Source organism: Pogona vitticeps, chromosome 1 (genome assembly GCF_051106095.1).
Source record: "Pogona vitticeps strain Pit_001003342236 chromosome 1, PviZW2.1, whole genome shotgun sequence".
NCBI lineage: Eukaryota > Metazoa > Chordata > Lepidosauria > Squamata > Agamidae > Pogona > Pogona vitticeps.
In genome coordinates this window covers 17,773,989-17,795,632 of record NC_135783.1, presented here as the reverse complement: position 1 = coordinate 17,795,632, position 21,644 = coordinate 17,773,989, and the positions used below count along the sequence as shown (strand labels likewise).

Genomic DNA, 21,644 nt, shown 5'->3' with positions numbered 1-21,644 from the left:
GACTATGGTATCGTGCTCTGTATGGAGGTCTTGGAACAGCGTCTAGTGTGGCTGAGAAGGCCAATTCAAGAGTGACAATCCCTTCCACACTGAAGACAAATACAATCTGTCCCCTGTCCAGCTCCCTGATTTTGCTCATTTTGAGACTGCCTCTTTGCCTCGGCCTGCTGGACAAGGGTCTCTTCAAATTGGGAGAGGCTATGATGCACCGCCTGCCTCCAGGCTGAATGCTCAGACGTCAAGGTTTCCCACCTGTTGAGGTCCATTCCTAAGGCCTTCAGATCCCGCTTGCAGATGTTCTTGTATCGCAGCTGTGGTCTCCCTCTGGGGCGATTTCCCTGCACTAATTCTCCATACAGGAGATCTTTTGGAATCCGACCATCAGCCATTCTCTTCGTTATTACACTTTGAGGAAAAGCTGGCCTTTAGTCCTTTTAATAACAGTGTGTTGAATGCTTTCCTTCAGCTGCTCTTTTTGTATATATTGAAGTGCTGCCACATGATTGCGATTGGTAAAAGTCTGGTTTATAAGAACTTGTGAATAATTCAAAGTTAAATGAAGAAGGAAAAAAGAGGGCAAAATGGCAGAAAAAGCCGTAATCCTTGTAATATTCATCTTTGAATGTAATATATTCAGCTTTGAAGGGCCTGTTCCTCATTTTGCCTTAAATGTATTTTTGTAGCTATAGTTCGATTTTAGATATTCTATAGGGTTCCGAATAATGTCCTGGTTATTTTTGCTGTTGTTTTTCAGCCCTATTTTCAGTTCACTTTTCAATAATGATCATGTTTTTATCTGATTTAGATTGTGATTTTTCAGCTTGTCCTGAGGCCCAATTCTTGTTGAAATTGCAAACCTGTTTCTTGTTTCTATCGCCATAGAATACAGATGAGGTTCTGCATGATAGGCTTTCTTCCAAAACAAAACCTTTGTGCCCAGAGAAGCTGAAAAGTAGGTTGAGACTCTTTCTCCTGACTAATAGCCTATGTACAGAATGATGTTTCATTATTTTTGTTGTGTACTGAGAAGTATGTGATTGCATGAGGCCTCACTTGTGAGCCAAAACAGTATAGCTTAGATGCAGGTTTATCATCTCAAACCAGTACTTGTTATGTGCAGTCAAGTCACCTCTGTCTCATGGCGACCCTATGAATGAGGACTCTCCAAACTGCCCTAGCCTCAACTGCCTTGCTCAGCTCTTGTAAACTCAAGCCTGTGGTCCCTTTAGGAAGTCAATCTGTCTTGTATTTGGTCTTCCTCTTTTCCTGCTGCCTTCAGTCTTTCCCAGCATTATGTCTTTTCCAGAGAATCCTACCTTCTCATGATGTGCCCAAAGTATGGCAGTCTCAGTTTCAACATTTTTGCTTCCAGAGACAGTTCAGGCTTGATTTGATCTAGTACTTATTTATTCATTTTTCTGGCAGTCCAGGATATCTGCAGAGCTCTCCTCCAGCACATTTCAAATAAATCAATTTGTTTCCTATCAGTTTTCTTACCTGTTCAGCTTTCACACCCATAAATGATGATTAGAAAAACAAGAGTGTGGATTGTCTTGGTCTCCAGTGATATGTTCTTACATTTGATTATCTTTTCCAATTCCCTCATTGCTGCCCTTCTGAGTTTGTCATCTTCTTATTTCTTGGCTGCAGTTTTCCATTTTGATTGTACTCTTATGCCATATCTCTCTCTCTCTCTCTCTCTGTCTGTCTCTGGCTCCCTCCCTCCCTTCTTGATCTCTCACCAGCTTTTGACACCTTCAGTCACCATATCCTTCTGGACAGGCTCTTGAAGACTGGAATCAGGGGCTTAGCATTAAGCTGGCTCTGGACCTTCCTCAAAGACCGTGTCCAAAGAGTTCAGCTTGGGGATGAATTGTCGGCCCCTTTGACTGCCAATTGTGGGGTGTTCCGGGGTTATCTCCAGTGCTGTTTCACATCTATGTTAAGCTGCTGGGGGAGGTCATCGGGAGATTTGGAGTAAGGTGACGACACATAGCTTGTCTTTCCTTTACCACCTCCACAGTGGAGGCCATTTAAACATTTGAGTGTTGCTTGGAATGGACCAGGGTGACCAGGCTCAAACTGAATCCAAACAAGACTGAGATTTTGTTCCTGGGGGACCCCCTCTAAAAGGTTGTAGGGGGAATCTCTAGATTGGATGGCACTGCCCTCCCATTTAGGGAATAAGTTTGTAATGTTGTTATTCTTCTGGACTCAGCTTTTCCTTGGGATTCTCAGATTGCAGCTGGGTCCAGATCAGCTTTTAATCAGTTTAGGCTTATTGTCCAACTTCACCCCTACCCAGATGAGGGCTCCCTCAGAACGTTGGTGCAGGGACTGGTCATCTCCGAGATGAACTACTGCAGTGCTCTCAATGTGAGGTTTCCCTTGAGACTGACCCAAAGGCTACAGCTGGTCCAGAATGTGACAACCAGACTGGTGGCTGGTGTGAGCAAATTTGATCACATCACCTCAGTGCTGGCCAGCCTCCACTGGTTACCCGTTGTGTCCCGGATCAGGTTCAAGGTTTTGACACACGTATAAAGCCCTCCATGGTTTGGGACCATGTTACCTTTCAGAACGTCTTTCCCCAGTGTCATCTGTGCAACCTAATAGATCTTCTCAGGCCAGGCTCCTCCATGTAGCCACCCTGAGAGGCCAGAAGGTCATCTACCAGGGATAGGGCCTTCTTGGCAATAGCACCGAGGTTATGGAATCAACTCCCAGAGAAGCTATGCCTGGCCCCCTTCCTGTACTCATTAGGAGGCAGTTAAAAACACTACTTTTCAGGGAGACCTTTCACATTGACCCTGGTTGAATGCCTCACCTCCAGTTTTAATTCAGCCCGAAAATTATTTTAGTGCCATTGGTTGTTAAGGTATATTTCTTTTTAAGACTATAATTTTGGTATTTATGTTGCATTTAGTGTTTCTTGCTCTGTGTAGTTTATTTTAACTGTTTGTAAACCACCCAGAATAGTGCTTTGGCACTAATGGGGCAGTATATCAATTAAACAAACAAACAGGAGTGAAGACTGTTTCACTTAGATTCTTTCTATTTACTCACCAGAATTCTTCAGGTGGCTCACCTTAAGATTGAGTCTCCTGATCCAGCAAGTAAATATTTTAGCAGCACAATTTGTTCTACTGCCTCTTAAATCCTTTTTTCCTCCTTTTAAAATAGGCTCGGAATGTTAACACAAGTGAACTGGCAGCGATTAAAGTAATCAAGTTAGAGCCAGGTAAGATTTGGGGTTTGTCCTGTTTTTCACATCTTTTTTGTGCTTTTGTTTTTTAAAGGTGGCAAAGCAAAGCAGTAAAACTATTTTTTTAAGTAATTCATTTTCCTAAATAATATATATTGTAATCTACTGAAGTGTTTTTTTAACAGTGTTCAGTTAGTTTCTATGTCACCTGAAAACATTGGTCAGCATCCTCTTGTGTAAACTTACCTGGCATAGGGCAGATGATGTCATCTGCATTGACACAACTGAGAGTCCAACTGGGGAAAGCTCATTTTCAGCTGCTAATTAGAGCACACTGCAAGTCCTTTGTAGTGCTTGACTTGCATGCAGTGAGGGATCACAGTGGGGACTTACATAGGAAGTGATGGTGGCAATGAAATGAAAATGGATTTGTACCTTAGAAATGTAAGTGAAAGAGAAAGGATGCTTCTCCTGGATTTCCATGTTGTTATGAAGCAGTTAATGAAATACTGTACTGCATTTTCTGTATGCAATATATGGATATCCTTCAGCAGTGTGACCAAACTCTTATTAGTTATGCCTGCTTGCATAATGCAGTTGCAATGACTCTTGTTGGCAAATTGCCATGAGTTAAGAAGTTCATGTAGGTGATTCGGCATGTGACCTAAGTGCACAACAGCAAATGCTTATGTGAAGTTCTCGATTTGCAGCTGTATGCCAAAGAAGTTTATGCCAGTTGTGTTAAAGCCAAAGTAAAAACTATAGGATGTTGACCAGTGTGTTTATATATCTGTTTGAAAGCGTTGTGTAGCATTCACTGCTCTTTTCTTTAAAATGCCTAGAGTAAGAAATTTAGGACTAAATTCAACGTGATGCTTCTAAATGTCATGGAGATGCCTTTCCTTTCACTTGCAGTCCTTGAGGCTACTCAAAAACTGACTGCAGATGATTTTCTGGTTCTTTCAGACAGGTTTTTGGGGGGTTGGAGGGGGACTGTAGTGGAAATAGGATATTTTTCCTGTGAAGTCAGACATGCAAACTGGTTGCAGACCGGTTTATGGCCTGCTGTCTTTGACAGTATTATTACAGAATCCCAGGTTTATAGCAGTTCACATGACGGTCTACAATGTTCCAATTCTTCCCCAATTCAATTTTGTATATGAGGACAATTACATTTAGCCAAACTATTTTTGGTTGTAACATATTGACATTTTTATTCAGTAAATAAGAATTAGTTATTTGAAATGTGCATTTATATTTTTAAACGACACATTCTTGAACTCTTTCCTCAGAATAGGCTCCATTGACCATAGTGAAATTTTCCTCTGAGGAAATGTATATGAAATGTGCTGTTAATTTGCTTTCTAGTTTTAAAATAACACAGAAAAAAAGAAGTAGAACTAAGAAGACTGGGTAACTTGACCGTTTGCTTTTAATACTGGTCAAAAGAGAAAGGGGAGAGCAGTATCAGCAGTGTTTTCTGTGTCTTTATGCTCATGGTAAAATTAGCTGTTCTATAAAAGTCTAAGTAAGGAAGTTGATCTAGATAGTACTTTGACCATATTTGAAAGACTTTTGCAAGTTTCAAGTACACCTAGAGACCAGCACAGTAAAGTACAAAGAACAAATGGATAAACTTCCTTCTATAGAGTATCCTGTGCCAAGGCAAACATGCAAGGAGGATGCAGGCTTTGGGAGCATAACCATTAAACTGGGGCATTGCTGATAGTATGGAATATGTAAGTCTCACCATCCTTGCCATACAGAACAGGATTAGTGCAGATTCCCACAATCTATCAGATTTGGCTTTTAAAATGCAGGCATTCCTAAAGCTTATGGCTATGAGAAAAAGCTTGTAACATATGTGGGCAGTATCTGGTAAAACACCAGAGCTTTGAATTCTATCTCTGCTGGGCTTCTAACAATGACACATACATTTCAGCATTTTCCGCAGCTACTCTCAGTCTTGGCTCCTGCTGAGACAAATCACAGTATGTATGGATATTCTGTGCGTAGCCTTGTCAAAAATTCCATGCCCTTTGAAAAACCTCAGCCTTGAAAGCAAAATGGGTGGTGCCTGGTACATTTCATAACCCTGACAGCTGTTGGCCTCGTTTTCCTGTCCTGTAGGAAAATAAGGCATGTGCTTTGGTTATGCATGATAATGCATGTGCAGTTTTCTTTTGACATACATGATATCAATGTAAGTTTATTTGTACATGTGTGGCAGCTAGAGATGGGAGCTTCATATCTGTAATGAATACAAAGCCCCCTGGCACAGGTGGCCAATTCGATTAACATCCACCTCCAGAACCTGCTGGACTACTTACTGTACGTCATCTGCAGCACCCCAATCATGGCAGTAGCCTCCCTGCCGCAGCCCGACGTCCCTGCTCACCTGGCCACTCAGACAAGGGGGCGGGAGGATGAGTCTCCCTGCTCAGCCACGGAGTGGTCGGATGAGCAGGGAGGTGGAGCTGTGGGAGCATGACTACTGCTGTGATTGGAGTGCTGAAGATGACACTGGTCATGCGTGCCACCTAGTAAGTAGTCCAGCAGGTTCTGGGGGTGGGTGTTAATCAAGCCAGCCGCTTGTGCTGGCAGGCTTCATATCCGACTACAACACCCCCATCTCTAGTGGCAGTATTTCAGAAGCAGCTAGGCATGATGGCCATTGTAATATCCCTGGCAAAATTAGCAATATTATGACCAGTTTTCCCTTTTCTTGTAAATTATAACCAGGTGCTATCTGTATTGGTTGTTGTGGGTTTTTTTGGGCTCTTTGTCCATGTTCAGAACACGGCGAGAGAGCCCGAAAAACCCACAACAACCAATTAGATCCCGGCCGTAAAAGCCTTTGCGAATACATTGCGATCTGTATTGTTTCCCCACTAACAGCAAATAGTTTTCTAGGATAATACTCCTCTTACATGATGTTGTCATATCATATAAGCCTGCCATGGGGAATAGAAGAGAATTCTACTCAGAACAGCCATTTTCAACAGCAATAGTATATTTAATTCTATTCTTACTATTGACTAAGCAAGCTGTTGAATAAACCAACTGGTTGCATGATAAGATATTTAAATACTGTGCAGGTTAACAAGATAATATCTAAAGTGTCATTCAGAGTTCTTTGGTATCTCAATGGACATTATGATCATCTGAAGAAAATAATAATCATAATCACATTTCAAGCTTTTAAAAACCTTACAGCATTTTTATTTTATAATCTTTACAACGTATTCATAGTCATTAGACAATCAATAGCCAATTCTTAAATAAATAAGTACACTCTTTTCTAGGTGAAGATTTTGCTGTTGTGCAGCAAGAAATCATAATGATGAAAGACTGTAAACACCCGAACATTGTTGCTTATTTTGGCAGCTATCTCAGGTATCGTTTTATGGTGTTATTGTGTTTATCTAAGAATTTCTTCACTGCTTGCAAAAAAGGGGGTGGGTGGGAGGGGAAAGACCTCTTGTGAGCTGGCTGTGCGAGGGATGAAGCATGCTAGGAATTTAGCAGTACCCATATTTAATTAACTGTAGTGTCCTGCATTCCCTAGGGAGTTCAGTCTCTCTGCTTTCTCATGTCCATAATAAATCTCTTCTGACTCTTGGGTTGTTGTCCCAGAATATGCACAGGAGATTATAACCCTTGACTTTGCAGGCTCTGCTCCCAGATCCCACAAATACCCTGCCTTTACTTCTTGCTACTCCAGTTCCAGTTTGTGCACATAGCATTGCTATGCGATATTAAAAAGCCCATAGGAATGCATTGAAACCCCTTCAATGTGTTCCTATGGGCTTCAGACTCACCTTTAAGCGAAAATCCTCCATACGGCGGCCATTTTCGCTGCCCGGTAAGCGAGGAATCTGTCCCAGAAAACAGCGGGTGGCCATTTTTTTACCCGGTGGCCATTTTGGAACCGCCGATCAGCTGTTAAAAAATCATCACTTTGCGATGATCGGTAAGTGAAACAGGGTACCGATCATTGCAAAGTGATTTTTCCCCATTTAAAACATCACAAAGCGGTTGCAAAAGCGATCGCAAAAAGTTAATCGCTGTGCGATTTCATCGTTAAACGGGGCGCCCGTTAAGCGAGGCACCACTGTATTTAAGCATTAGGAATGAGTACAGCCATGGAGTGGCATAAATTTCATTCAGTTCCATGTCTTATTTCTTACTAGTAAAAAACATTATAGTTCATTAAATATAGAATTAAGTTACACCATTTTCATAGCTGCTATGTAATAGCATCTGCATTTTGATGCTATTGTGAGTCATGCAGAGATATTATGTACTGTATTGTATTCAGTTTATAGTCAGGTTTTGTCCTTCCTTGCTCAGTAGGTTCTACTGAGCTACATTATTTTAAAACCGAAGGTGTAAAATTTGTCAGTGAAACAGGGAGAGTGCCAACGTAGAATGAAATATCAGCTGATCCTGCCAGGATTGCCCCCCACATTGTCAACTCAAATAAAATAGCTTGCATCTTTCTGCAAGTGTTCTAGAGGGAAAACCCAATAGCTATGTGTCAGTTTTGAGAATATATGTATATGGCTTTGAAATATTTAGAAATGAAGTACTGCTGGATAGCTCGATGGCTTAGGTCTGCGGCAGCAGAGATTGTGAGTTTGATTCCCCACTTTGCCTTCTTCAAAGGGTCCCTTCCAGCTCTCCAGTTCTAAGATGATGATTATAGTTTTTGCTGTGTTAGATGTATGAAGCAGGAAGAAAGAGCTGTGCAGGGCAAAAGACGTTTTGTTTAATGAGCAGACTTTTCCTATGATGCATACATCTAAGAAATAGAATGTAATTCATACTATTAAATAGAAATCATATTAGCAATATTATAATCATTGCATTCTGTGTTCACAAGTAAACAAAACTAATAACACCTGTCATTTCTAGACGTGATAAACTGTGGATTTGCATGGAATTCTGTGGAGGAGGTTCACTGCAGGACATTTACCCTGGTAAGATAAAAAGAAGCACAACATTTTCAGGTGCTGCACATCCTAGGTTTAATACAAGACAGTTCTATTATGTCTTTGAATAATTAGACGATGGATCGGGAAGAGTTTGTTTTGAAACCTACAGAGAAACAATGTACAGTGGTGCCTCACATGACAACATTAATTCGTTCTGAAAAAATTGCTGTCGAACAAAAACATCATCATGCAATTTTAAAAAGCCCATAGAAACTCATTAAAACCCAATTAATGCGTTCCTAGGGGCTTAAAACCCACCATCCAGCGAAGATTCTCCATAGCGTGGCCATTTTCCCTGCCCGTGCAGCGAGGAATCTGTGCCAGAAAACAGGGGGCGGCCATGTTTTTCACCCGGCGGCCATTTTGAAACCGCCGATCAGCTGGCCAAAAATCATTGCTTTGCGATAATCGCAAAATCTTTGTCGTGATGCGATTTCGTCGTCAAACGGAGCACTCGTAATGCGAGGCACCACTGTACCTATTATAGCTCACAGGTACCAGGAAATAACAAGCTATGCCTCTTGACAATAATATAAATCTTTACTGATTAATAATAATTCACGATGGGAGCCTTTTTTCCTTAGTTATTTTTCTGAACACTGCTGCTTTTTGTTTCCAGTACTATAAATCTCAGTTTATTTTTGGTTGCTGTATAAGGTAGTAGTTTTATACAAATGTGTATTGAAGGGAGGTTAGTCAGCAGGTAAGAGACATATCTGCCTAAATATATACCACAGACACGAATAGTGGATTGCATTACTTTAGTCTCCCAAGGCTGCTCTCTGAATAAAAACGAATTGAGCTGAAGTTCTGCCCGTTTTGTTTTATTCCTTTTTTTATTGATGCTTGATAACAGAATTTACACTCTGATCAACCAAATTCTGTTGATTTATTTATTTGATTTGTATATCACATATTCCCCACTACTGGAACACGAGGCAGCTCACAATATGATAAAAAGCAAGCACAAGTAAAAACACAGTAAGTTATCTTATTAAAATGATAAAGAAATTATGATTTTAAAAGCAACCGCCACCAAAATTTTAGAAATTAAAAACAATTTGAAATATGTGTAGGGGAGAGAAAAAATACACCAGCCCCCATGAAAAGCTCCTTTCTTAGCAGCTTGTCCATTCCCACTACTAGAGTAAAAACCACATTGTGGGTTTTCAGATTTCATATTCTCTCTTTTATATTGCAACAATTTGTAGATTTTTCCTTTTCGTAGAAAATCTGGGTTGATTGCTGACAGAAATGGAGGCAAAACAGTGTGACTGAAAAACAAGAGAGAAATTATCCCAAGAATAGGAGTGACCTTGCAGTTTGCCCATTTTACCAAAAATATCTTAAATCCCCCCCCCCCCAAAAAAAAACACTGAAGTAATGATTGAGTATGCTCAGTAGTCCGAAAATATTACCTTATGGGAATACTATTGGAGCAGGGAATAAATGAATACACTTCATAATCAGGAAACCTTACCTCATGGGAAATGAATATTGTGTTGGGACAAGAAACAGAATGCCCTGTAAAAAGGGAGTGGCTTTATGGTAAGAAATATAAATCACTGCAAAATTGAAAACATTCCTAACAATAAAACTAAATAAACAGTACGATGTGAATATATTTGTGCTCCCAGAATTTTTGCATGTCTGGGCAATAATTACAAGTGGCATCTAATCTTTCTAGATTAGTTATCTACATTTATTTATTTATTTATTTATTTAATTTATATCCCGCCTATCTAGTCGGTTGACCACTCTAGGCGGCATTCATGTTATTTGTCCTCATCTTATGTATGGATAGTACAGGAAACCTTAAAAAAGGTTAGCCGAGTCTCTTTACTGAGTGACTTGATCAGTACTAGCTGTGGGACTAGAGCAGTAACTGATTGATGATTGTACTACGGAAGAAGGTCCATTTCTATCCACGTTGAGTGTTGCCATTTTCAGTATGCTGAAGGCACTGCTTGCTGCCCCAAATTGTCCTGGATATCATAAAACGGCTGCCTCTTCATTCTGTAATTTATTTCATGCAGAGTGGAATGATCATATCACACGTGGCCATTTTTCAGCAAATATATAGACACCATACAGCATTATATGATTATGTAGTTTTCAGACCTTGAGAAAATTTACTTTCTGGCACCAGCTCAGCCAGAGCTTTTCCAAGCACTGAATTTACTGTGTGTTCAGGCTTTTGCTATGCTGAAAAGCAGGTTTTTCCTTCTGTCTTATGCCCTTGGACCTCAACTCCTCAATTTATACTATTGGGGGGGGGGATCCAAGTACTACCTAGGGTTGGTTTTTTAAAGAGTTGAATGATGGCCTCACCTTTATGATACTCAGACTGTCACTAAAACTTACACTTGAAAAAAAGGTGTTCATTTGTAGAGGCTTGTTGTGTTATTCCCTTATGGCTAGTCATTCCTTTGTCTGTCTGTGAAGCACAATGATTGACGTCCTTGTGATGGTGCCACCTGTGTGTAAGGAAATGATCTTATTTTACATGTGTAATTGAACAGATGTTGAGAGCTAATGCTTTCCTGTTACTACTGATTTTGGCTGAAAACCTGCTTTTTTTAAGAGTGAGATATTCTTTTTCTTAATTAATTTCCAAGCTGTTTCTCACACCAGGCCAGCATCAACAATTAGATCAGCAAATAGTAAAATCCAAAAGATTGTAGCATGTTTTCTTCTTGATGTTGGCCTTGGAATTCTTCAACAACTTAAATTAGCTTTTACCAGTGCACATGTTACCTGCACCTGGAAAGCAGTTCAGTTCATCTCATCAAAATTTTTATGAATGACTTTATGTGCAAAGAGTGAGATCACTGAAATCATATAGCTGCCGAATAATGATGTACATAGGAAAGGGGGATGTAGCATTCCACTTGTTGCAGTATTCTATCTCCCATCATCCTTTCCATTGCCTATGTTGGTTGGAGCTAATAGGAATTCTAGCCCACCAATAAGTTGACCTCATGAAGACTTTGAGGGTTTTAAAAATGTATACAGCATGACTAATCTACTTGTTGGACATTAAAATTACTTTCATATAGCTACTGAATCATTTACATAGCTACTGAAGGATTTACAAAGATTGTACTATTTCCTAACAAACTAAACTAGTTCTTATAAAGCAGAAAGTATGTGGGGGAGAAAGACACAAATAGGGAACCCGCAGCTGTTGACACTCACATGTAGAACAAAGTCCAGCTTGATCCAGATGTTGTCGACTGCTGAGAATAAAGACATGTGAATTCACATGGTGGAATCCCCTGTAAGGAATTTGATTAGTCTGGTTTTTCCCCTAGTGGGGATCAGATAAGTCACCCACTAAACTGAATGATCCTTTGGCTCTTTGAAGCCACATTATGAATCCGATCCTTAAATCCTTATTTGTGGGCTTTTCTTGGCCTTCTGGAAAATCTGAAGACACATTGGTTCCACTGAAAATTATAACCCATTTCGAAATAGAAATATACCATATTTTTCTGTGTATAAGACACTACTTTTTCCTAAAATCGTTAGACTAAAAATTGAGGGTCATCTTATACACGGAAGTAAGTCAAGGAGAGAACAAAATGGCCCATACCTTGCCTCTGCTAACAGGCTTCCTTCAGTCCCGAGGCTTAGCTGCCTCGAATCATGAGGCTTATCTTCCTACAGTCAGGACACTTAGCTTCCTTCCGTCACAAGCCTTATGTAACTTATGTCAGCTGAGGCTGAACAAAGCCAGATGCCACAGGGACTCCCAATGTCCGAGTGTTCTGAGCCCAGAGGCTGAAGTTAAAGTGTAAAGTTAAAGTGTAAAGCATAATATGACAGTACTGGTATGTAAATGTTACCTAATTGCTAAATAAAACTTTGTTTTGTTTTATGTTTAAAATACTGATTTCTTAATTTTGGGTTGTACACAAAAAATATGGTATGTATGCGGATAAAAGAGAATAAAATAATGTATTCTCGAAGGCTTTCATGGATGGGATCCGATGGGTGTTGTGGGTTTTCCAGGCTGTTTGGCCATGTTCTTAAGGTTTTTCTTCCTAACGTTTTGCCAATCTCTGTGGCCGGCATCTTCAGAGGACAGGAGTCAGACTGAGTTCTAAGTTCTGACTCTTGTTCTCTGAAGATGCCGGCCATGGAGATTGGCGAAACGTTAGGAAGAAAAACCTTAAGAACATGGCCAAACAGCCTGGAGAACCCACAACAACCAATAAAACAACAGTTCAAATGAACTGTTCATAGGTTTAAAAAAATGTAATGTACAATACATTGTGATTCTAATTCCCTGCCCCCTTTTTTGGCATGTGGGCTGCTTTCTCTTCCAGTGACTGGACCTCTCTCAGAACTGCAGATTGCCTATGTTTGCAGGGAAACACTACAGGTATGCAACATTCTCACATTGCTAGCCTTTGGGATTGGAATAATTTGAAGCAAAATGTAAGAAATTAATTATTTATGTGGGATAAACAGTGGAGTATAGAACTGCACATGAATTATTGTACCACGCTCTTCATGTTCTTTTTTATAGAATTTTCTTGATCTTTGTCTAAAGTGCTGCTTTTAATCTTGAGTTACCATCCCCTCCAATCAATGCTACAGCCTATGCATTTGTCCATATATGTGTGTATTTGGCTTAGATGCTGCAGAAGAATAGGCCTATCTTACACAGAGTCTTTGCCTTTGAATCTGAACCACAAGGTGATCTTCTTTGGTGCTTGCAAAGATTCTGTGTACCTCTGACTGTTTTAAAGAGTAGGGCAAATGTCTGGTATTTAGATTCCAAACTCATTTATCAGAAAGAAAGAGTGTTCATTTCAGTGCTGCTGATTTCTACATCTTCATGCTTAGGGTTGGAGGCTTCAGTGTGCATTGGTTTACATCTCTGAAAGTTGGTGATTTTGCCTAACTTCCAATCATTGATAATGTCCAAGAAAGTAACGTTTTACAAATCTGCCTTTAAAGAAGAAAATGAACTTGTCTTTTTTCTACTACTTTTCTTTCTTTCTTTCTTTCTTTCTTTCTTTCTTTCTTTCTTTCTTTCTTTCTTTCTTTCTTTCTTTCTTTCTTTCTTTCTTTCTTTCTTTCTTTCCCTCTTTCTTTCCCTCTTTCTTTCCCTCTTTCTTTCGTTCTTCCTTTCCTTCCTTCTTTCTTCTCTTTCTTTCCTTCTTTCCTTCTTTCCTTCCTTCCTTCCTTCCTTCCTTCCTAGCTAGGGTTGGCCATGCAGTGATGTTGATGTAGCTAATATATATAAAATCTATAGCTGAATTACTTAATATTAAAATGTCTGGTTTTTTCCTTTCCTTCCTTCTTTCTTCTCTTTCTTTCCTTCTTTCCTTCTTTCCTTCTTTCCTTCTTTCCTTCCTTCCTTCCTTCCTTCCTTCCTTCCTTCCTTCCTTCCTTCCTTCCTTCCTTCCTTCCTTCCTTCCTTCCTAGCTAGGGTTGGCCATGCAGTGATGTTGATGTAGCTAATATATATAAAATCTATAGCTGAATTACTTAATATTAAAATGTCTGGGTTTTTTCCCCACACACATACGCTTTGGTCTAACATCTTTGTTTTTTTAACTGTAGGGATTATTTTATCTTCATAGCAAAGGAAAAATGCACAGAGACATAAAGGTATGAGTGTTCTTCCGATGATTTCTTGAGAAGTATAACATTTTCTGTTCAGATGGTAACCATTGTAAAAACAGTTTCAAGTCCGTTGTTTGTTGGTTTTTTTAATAAAAAAATAGGGACAATCTGAAATGAATTATAAGAAAGAGAACAAATGAAGTTTTAGAAAGCTATACTAATGACAGTATAAGACTTCTATTCCTCTGGGAACATCTGTCTGCGTTGTACTTAATAGGTGGATAACATCCAAATACTGTTAAGGTGAGGTAGACACAAGGTAGAACCTAGAGCACCCCCTTCACAATCCCAAAGCAAGTCTGCTCATGCAAGGGAAGGGGACTTGAGTTTTCCCCACTCCCCAGCCGTTTCCTGTACACTACATCTCTTTTTAATTCTAGACTGCACTCAATCCCAGTCATGGCTTTCTGGGAGCTATAAAATGCTGCAAAGGGAGAGAGAGCCTTGGTAGGAGAGCCCTGTTGTGCTCATACTGTTCTGGATCTGAGCCAGAGATTGACTATTTGACGGAAGTACCATTCTTTCTTGTCTCCCTGTGTTTGTGACATTGGCACAAACAAATGCATTTAGGCCACAGTTTCTTCTGTATGTTTTGTTTGGCTGTACACTTTCCCTTTGTCTTTGAACTGTGTATTTTACTCCCTCTGTGTGATCACTGCTCTCCAGCCCCTGTCTCTGTAGCTTTGTTAAGGGCTTGCCTTAGTCTTGCATACTTGTCTGTTGAAGAAGCAAATTAATACATTTATTAAGGAGCTAGTAAATCTATCCATGTACCTTTTCCCATAGTGAAAGTTTTGAATAATAGATTTTAAGATCTGGAGTACATTCTTGTTTGATGTTTTTGTGAATGAATTTTTGAATATGTGGTTTCTCCTCTGGTAAACAGTTTCTATAAAATCTATGTTTTTATAAACCATTGGCTGGGATACAGTTGAGAAATTATATGGGTGTGAATCCTTTGGCATAAATTTCAGCAACAAATTGTCACTAGTTGAGAAATTGGTGTAAGGGCTTGCTGTGTGCTAAGTTACAGGACAGGTACAAGGATCAAATGCCCATGCTGTCTTACTAATTAGCAGCAATTTGTCATGGAGATTTACACTTATGTACTTAACACCAGTAAGCAATAACTAATAGGATTCTGGTCTCTGTACAATTCAGCATTTCCTGCTTTGTTACTTTGGCTTCCGGCTGTACATAACTGGTGCTCTTCCAAATGTTAGCATGCATAACACTTGTGATTTTTCAACCAATCCAGGGTTAAAATGGAAATGCATGTCCTCTCTTGACCAGATTTCCCCATCCACTTCAACCACAGATTACATCAGCACTGCTATTAACAATAGTTAACACTAAGACACCGTTACAGCTGGGGAATGAAGCTGCTTAGGAAAGTATTAGTTTAATCCATGGGTAACATTGCTGATGTGACATTTACCTGCGGTTAAGATTACTGTGGATGGGACTTTCAAAGGGAGCTCATGAATAATCCTGCAGCTTCCTGTTCTAATAATCACAATTAAGGTATTGCCTGTGTTATCTCCACACCAGTTTTAATTGTCTCAGAATTATGTTCTACATTTGTGCATATTGGATGGGAAACAGGCTTAAATCTAGGGGTGTGAGCAGAATGCATTTAGGATAATTAAGGTAGTGTGTTTTTCACTTTCTCTGATTCCCCCCTCCTTGCTGCAGCTCTGTGCTGTATCTAGTGCCACAGTCTTTGATAAAAAATAGATTAGTTTGAAATAAATAATGGCTAAATTTTAGAAAGTGGATTTATTTGTTAAATTGCATTATTTAATTGCATTGTTGTTAAGTTACATTATTTCTCTGAAAGAATAACTTTGTTAATATCAAATAATCTGCATACTATATTTACTCAAGAGAATAATCTATTAAACCATACAAACCTATAGTAATATTAGTAAAATCAGTTTGTTTACAACATAGTGTGGTAGATCATAAGAATATTGGACCAAGAGTCCTAGAATGCAGGAGTGGAATTGTCATTGGTAAGCTAATCCTGAAATATCTTGCATACATTAGAAATCCCATTAAGGCTGCCCTAAGGTAGAATCAATGTGACACCATATAACATATATGCACAGGTTATTTCTTCAAAGTTACATGAAATATTCCCGCCTATAGAGTGTAAATCAGGGGTCCCCAACACCCAGGCCACGAACCGGTGCCGGTCTGTGGCCTGGGCCAGACTGGACCGTAGAGACCACCCACCCCGCACACACTCCTGCCCCCGCACAGCCCTTTGGCGCATGTGTGCGAGCGCCCCCGCCCCTTTGCAAGTGTGTGCCCCCAAGCACGGTTCGTGCACGCATGTGAGTGTGCGTGCACACACATGAGTGCATGCCCGCTCCTTCGCGAGTGCAGGGGAGTGCCCTGGCTTCCCCAACCAGGCCGTGGAGTTAAAAAGGTTGGGGACCATTGGTGTAAATAACACTTTGTTTAGTTGTGAATTAAAATATATTAGTGGGCACGTGCACAGTATCATTCAGAAAATATGTGAATATGTATCTGCAGAACATTAGGTTCTAAATCTCCTTGATTGAGATCAGTTCGCCACACTTGAGAGGTGTGTCAGACTTCAAGAATGGATTTGGAGAGCAACAGTTGGAGAAGTGCCGTGGGAGTGAGAAGGAGAGAAAGCCCATAAAGTGAAGTCGGTGTTATCTTAGATGTAGGTTAGATTTTGCTAATTTTTTGGAAGTCTTGCACTTTACTTTTGTGTAGGTAGTACAAAGATAAAATTTGCACAACATGGTATCGTACAGGGATGTTCAACATGCAGTTTTCCAGATGGAGATGAAGGACAGTATACAGAATATTATTCCAAAAGTATACTTTGTCCATTTTCCATGAGAAAATGCTGCAGTCTTATTAGGATGACCTCTGAAGCATTTGTTCTAATTAGCCTTCATATAGACATAGATCTTTTTGGCTTGAGAATGGCTGCGGTTGGTTTGTGTGTGTATTAACTGTTGTTTTTCTTACAGTATATGATTCACAGTTTGGCAGTAGGTATTTTCCAGTGTTAACATTAATACTCAAAATATTTCAACAAATATATTATTGCTGTGAAAGAAAATGACATATGCTAGATAGCTCAATAGTTTAGGTACCACTGAGCTATCCAGAGGAACCAGAAGGTCGGCAGTTCAATTCCCCTCTGTGCCTCCTTGACAGAGGCTGGACTTGATGATGACTAGACTCCAGCTCTGTAGTTTTAAGATTATTATTACTATTATGATACTATTATTATTATTATCTAAAAATATGTTGCATTTTTTCTTCAAGGGAGCAAATATTCTTTTAACTGATAACGGCCATGTGAAATTAGGTGAGTACTCTCATATAAGTTCACTTTTGTATATAGTTAATTGTTTATTTTGTTGGCAGTGAAAACATCTGAAAGACTACATAGCTTACCATTGTGTATTTACTCCTGTCTTATCTGACAAAAGCACAAAGCTCGTGGCCACAACCCAAATAGCTTGTAAGGGTGTATGTCAAGGCTTCCCTTGATGTATTTTTTGGAGCAAGAACGTCCATACTGAGACAAAAGCTGTTATTCATCTTTTTAAAAATGATGCTTTTTCATTTATTAGATATTTAGAACTGATTTTCTAAAAAGTGGAATATAGTGCATTTTAACCCACTTACACTTATAGGTTCTTTTGAATCTAATCAATGTTTACTTTTAATTTTTTGGGGGGGGGTACCTTTTCAAGTAGACAGATGCTTTGATGGAACATCTGTGTACTTCCATAGGTGATTTTGAAGAAGAAATGAAAAGTATAGATCTGAACCAAACGGAATTTGTTCAGAACACGTATAACTGTTATTAAAGAGCAGAAACAGCAGAATCTTGTGGTACCTCAAAGGCAAACAAGATTTATTCAGCAGAAGCTTTTTCAGGTTGACCCTTACCTTCTTCACCTCATTCGTCGGTGGTGTCTGAAGAAATCAGCTATAGTTTACAATGACTTATGCCAAATAACACTTGTTAGTCTTTAAAGTGCACTTCGTTGTCTTTGTTACTACAGTCAGATAAAGCTACTTCCATGTTAGTTAATTAGGGATTCACAGGAAAAAATCTGGTGTAACTCTGCTCTGTTGACTTAAAGGGAAATATGCAACTAATGTTACAAAGGCTTATAAAGTTTTTGTCACTGTGTAGTAATGATCTTGTCCATAGAAATCATGGCATCTCTTTATCACGGTAAGTTTTATTGTATCACTCACAGTCTTTAGTTTCCTTTTACAGCTGATTTTGGAGTAGCAGCACAGATAACAGCGACCATTGCCAAAAGGAAATCTTTCATTGGAACACCCTATTGGTAAATTGTTGTTGTTGTTGTTTAGTCGTTAAGTTGTGTCCGACTCTTCATGACCCCATGGACCAAAGCACGCCAGGCCCTCCTGTCTTCCATTGCTTCCCAGAGTTTGGTCAAATTCATCTTGGTAGCTTCGATGACACTGTCCAGCCATCTTGTCCTCTGTCGTCCCCTTCTCCTCTTGCCTTCACACTTCCCCAACATCAGGGTCTTTTCCAGGGCGTCTTCTCATCTCATGAGATGCCAAAGTACTGAGGCAACAGCTTCAGGATCTGTCCTTCCAGTGAGCACTCAGGGTTGCTTTCATTCAAAATGGATAGGTTTGATCTCCTTGCAGTCCAGGGGACTTTCAGAAGTCTCCTCCAGCACCACAATTCAAAAGCATCAATACTTCAGCGGTCAGCCTTCTTTATGGTCCAGCTCTCACTTCCATACAACGCTACTGGAAAAACCATAGCTTTGACTATGCGGACCTTTGTCGGCAAGGTGATGTCTCTGCTTTTAAAGATGCTGTCTAGGTTTGTCATTGCTTTCCTCCCAAGAATCAGACGTCTTTTAATTTTGTGGCTGCTGTCACCGTCTGCAGTGATCATGGAGCCCAAGATAGTAAAATCTGTTACTCCCTCCATATCTTCCCCTTCTATTTCCCAGGAGGTGATGGGACCAGTGGCCATGATCTTAGTTTTTTTGATGCTGAGCTTCAGACCATTTTTGTGCTGTCCTCTTTCACCCTCATTAAGAGGTTCTTTAATTCCTCCTCACTTTCTGCCATCAGAGTGGTATCATCTGCATATCGGAGGTTGTTGATATTTCTTCCGGCAATCTTAATTCCAGCTTGGGATTCATCCAGTCTTGCCTTTCGCATGATGTATTCTGCATATATATTAAATAAACTGTATTGGTAATTGTTCCTTATTTATTCTTTTTAAAGTAGCACTTGTTATGTTACTAAAAATATAAGAGGTCAATTGTCCCATTGGCAGCCAACCATTTATGCCACAGGACTCCATTTTTGCTTCTGGTTCTGCCCCCATCAGAAATGGGATCCATCACAAGTGTGCTTTTCATTTCAAGCTGATAATGTTACGTTACTAAAAGTACTGTAATATAAGAAAATTGTCCTGGCCTGCTCTTAGCCTTTAACATTGACACTTGTAAAAGTAGTAAGGCAATTATTTCCTATGCTTTAATTAAAAGTGATACAGTGGTGCCTTGCTTAACAATGTTAACTCGTTCAAAAAAAAATCGCTGCTAAGCGATTTCATCGCTAAGCGAAACGCGGTTTCCCATTGAAATGCATTGAAAACTGGATAATCCGTTCCAATAGGAATGAATTGCCGTCCTTAAGCAAAAATCACTATAGGAAACATTGCTAAGCGAAACGCAGTTCCCCAATTGAAATGCATTGAAACCTATTCAATGCATCTCAATGGGGGAAAAATACAACAACAAATTAAAAAAGAGTCAGAACAAAGTCACATTTGGTTAACAAAGGGTTTATTAAGTGCACTTTATGATTTCAAACATTTTAAACAGTAAACTTTAACTTTATAAATAACATAGAAAACATTGTAAAAACAGCAGACATGAGGCAGGAACATTGGATTGTACAAAACTCTTTAGAAAGTGCATCGACATATAGAAAGTCTTCATAAAGTGCACAAACATAAAGAAACATTACATAAATTTTTAAGGACATTACAGAAACTTTTAACATTTTAACATTGTACAGTAAACATTACAGTACAGTACAGTAACATTTCTAAAGTGAACAAGTGAGACTGAAGCCTCTAAACCACCCGGACCAGTGTTCAATGCAGGGACCTGGAGGCACATAGAACTGTCCCCACATCACAGCAGCAGTCTTCTAGGAGGATGAGGGGGAGGAAGAAGGCAACTGGGCACCACTGGTGGAAGGAGCAGGTTCCTCTTCCTGTCTTGGCCTCTTCGTGAGGAATCTCTCCATGGTCAGCTGCTTCTGCCGCCTTTTGAGCATCCCTCTGAAAGGGGACACGATCCTTTCATCATAGGAGTTTGAAAAGTTATATGCCAGAGCCGTGTCCGGGTGGTGCCGCTGCGCTACAGTCTGTACAAACTGCCAGCAGCGCAGGAACTTCTTCAGGTCCCTGGTGGACAGCTGTTCCTCCTCTGGCTCTTCTTCCTGCTCCTCCATAGCCTGTACCTGCATCTCGACCAGCTCCTGGGTGGACAGTTCCTGGTCGTGGCCCTCCACCAGTTCAGAAATGTCCTCCTCTGTGACCTCGAGGCCCATGTTCCTCCCCAAGGCCACAATGTCCTGCATCACTATGGACTCTGGTGCAGGTGCAGAAACACCATTAGCCACACAGTCTGGCCAGAGCGGGCGCCACGCAGAGTTCAAGTTCCTCTGGCTGATGCCGTCCCAGGCCTTGGTGATCATCTTGAGGCAGCCGACAAGGGTGAGGTTGGTGGCCTTGGTCATCTTGAAGCACTGCCGGAAAAGCTCCTTCGTGTAGCTCTTCTTGAAGTTGGTGATGACCTGCTGATCCATCGACTGGAGTATCGGGGTGGTGTTTGGTGGCAGGAACATTATCTTGATGAAGCTGAACTCCAGCAACAAGTCGTCCTCAAGGCCTGGAGGATGGGCAGGAGCATTGTCCATCAGGAGCAGGGCCTTCAGTGGCAGGTCCTTCTCCACAAGGTAACGCTTCACAGCTGGGCCAAAAGCGTGATTGACCCAGTCCACAGACAGGGTGCGTGTGACCCAAGCCTTAGCATTGGATCGCCACATCACCCTCAGCTGGGCTTTGTCCACCTTGTGCTTCTTGAAAGCCCGTGGATTCTCAGAGTGGTACACCAGCAAGGGCTTAATCTTCAGGTCCCCGTTGGCATTGGCGCAGAAGAGGAGGGTGAGACGGTCCTTCATGGGCTTGTGGCCAGGCAGCTTGCTCTCCTCTTGCGTCAGGAAGGTCCTTTTGGGCATCCTCTTCCAAAACAGCCTGATCTCATCACAGTTAAAGACCTGCTGTGGAAGGTAGTCCTGTGTAGTCACGACCTCCAGGAACTCCACGGCAAGTCCTCAGCCGCAGGAACATCGTAGCTGGCAGCCTCTCTGTGCCTCACCACGCTGTGGATGCTGGATCTGGTTTTGAAGCGTTCAAACCAGCCTCTGCTTGCCTTGAACACTTCAGGCTCAGCTGAGGTTCCAGGCTGTTGCTCCATTAGGTCCGCATACATGGCCCTGGCCTTCTCACAGCTGACAGCCTCAGTCACTGTGTCCCCTGCACTCTCCTTCTTTCCCATCCAGATAACAAGGAGCTTCTCCACCTCCTCCAGGACAGCTGGCCAGTTCTTTGCGATCCTGATGACCCCTTTCACTGCATCCGTGGCAAGGATCCTCTCCCTCATCGCTGCAATGGTGCCGATGGTGGATGGATTCCTGCCGTACTCCCTGGCGATGTTCGCGAT

General features: G+C 40.7%; 1 protein-coding gene across 4 annotated transcripts in view; it reads left to right on the top strand.

Moving 5' to 3' along the window:
* Positions 1–21,644, top strand: part of MAP4K3 (mitogen-activated protein kinase kinase kinase kinase 3) — a 97,188-nt gene that overhangs the window by 16,210 nt on the left and 59,334 nt on the right. For all 4 annotated transcript variants that reach the window (XM_020794747.3, XM_020794746.3, XM_020794745.3 and 1 more), the window contains exons 2-8: positions 3,184–3,241; positions 6,511–6,601; positions 8,123–8,187; positions 12,534–12,589; positions 13,780–13,827; positions 17,158–17,200; positions 18,128–18,200. In XM_020794747.3, the coding sequence (XP_020650406.1) occupies positions 3,184–3,241; positions 6,511–6,601; positions 8,123–8,187; positions 12,534–12,589; positions 13,780–13,827; positions 17,158–17,200; positions 18,128–18,200 (434 nt within the window). The remainder of the gene's footprint in view (positions 1–3,183; positions 3,242–6,510; positions 6,602–8,122; positions 8,188–12,533; positions 12,590–13,779; positions 13,828–17,157; positions 17,201–18,127; positions 18,201–21,644) is intronic.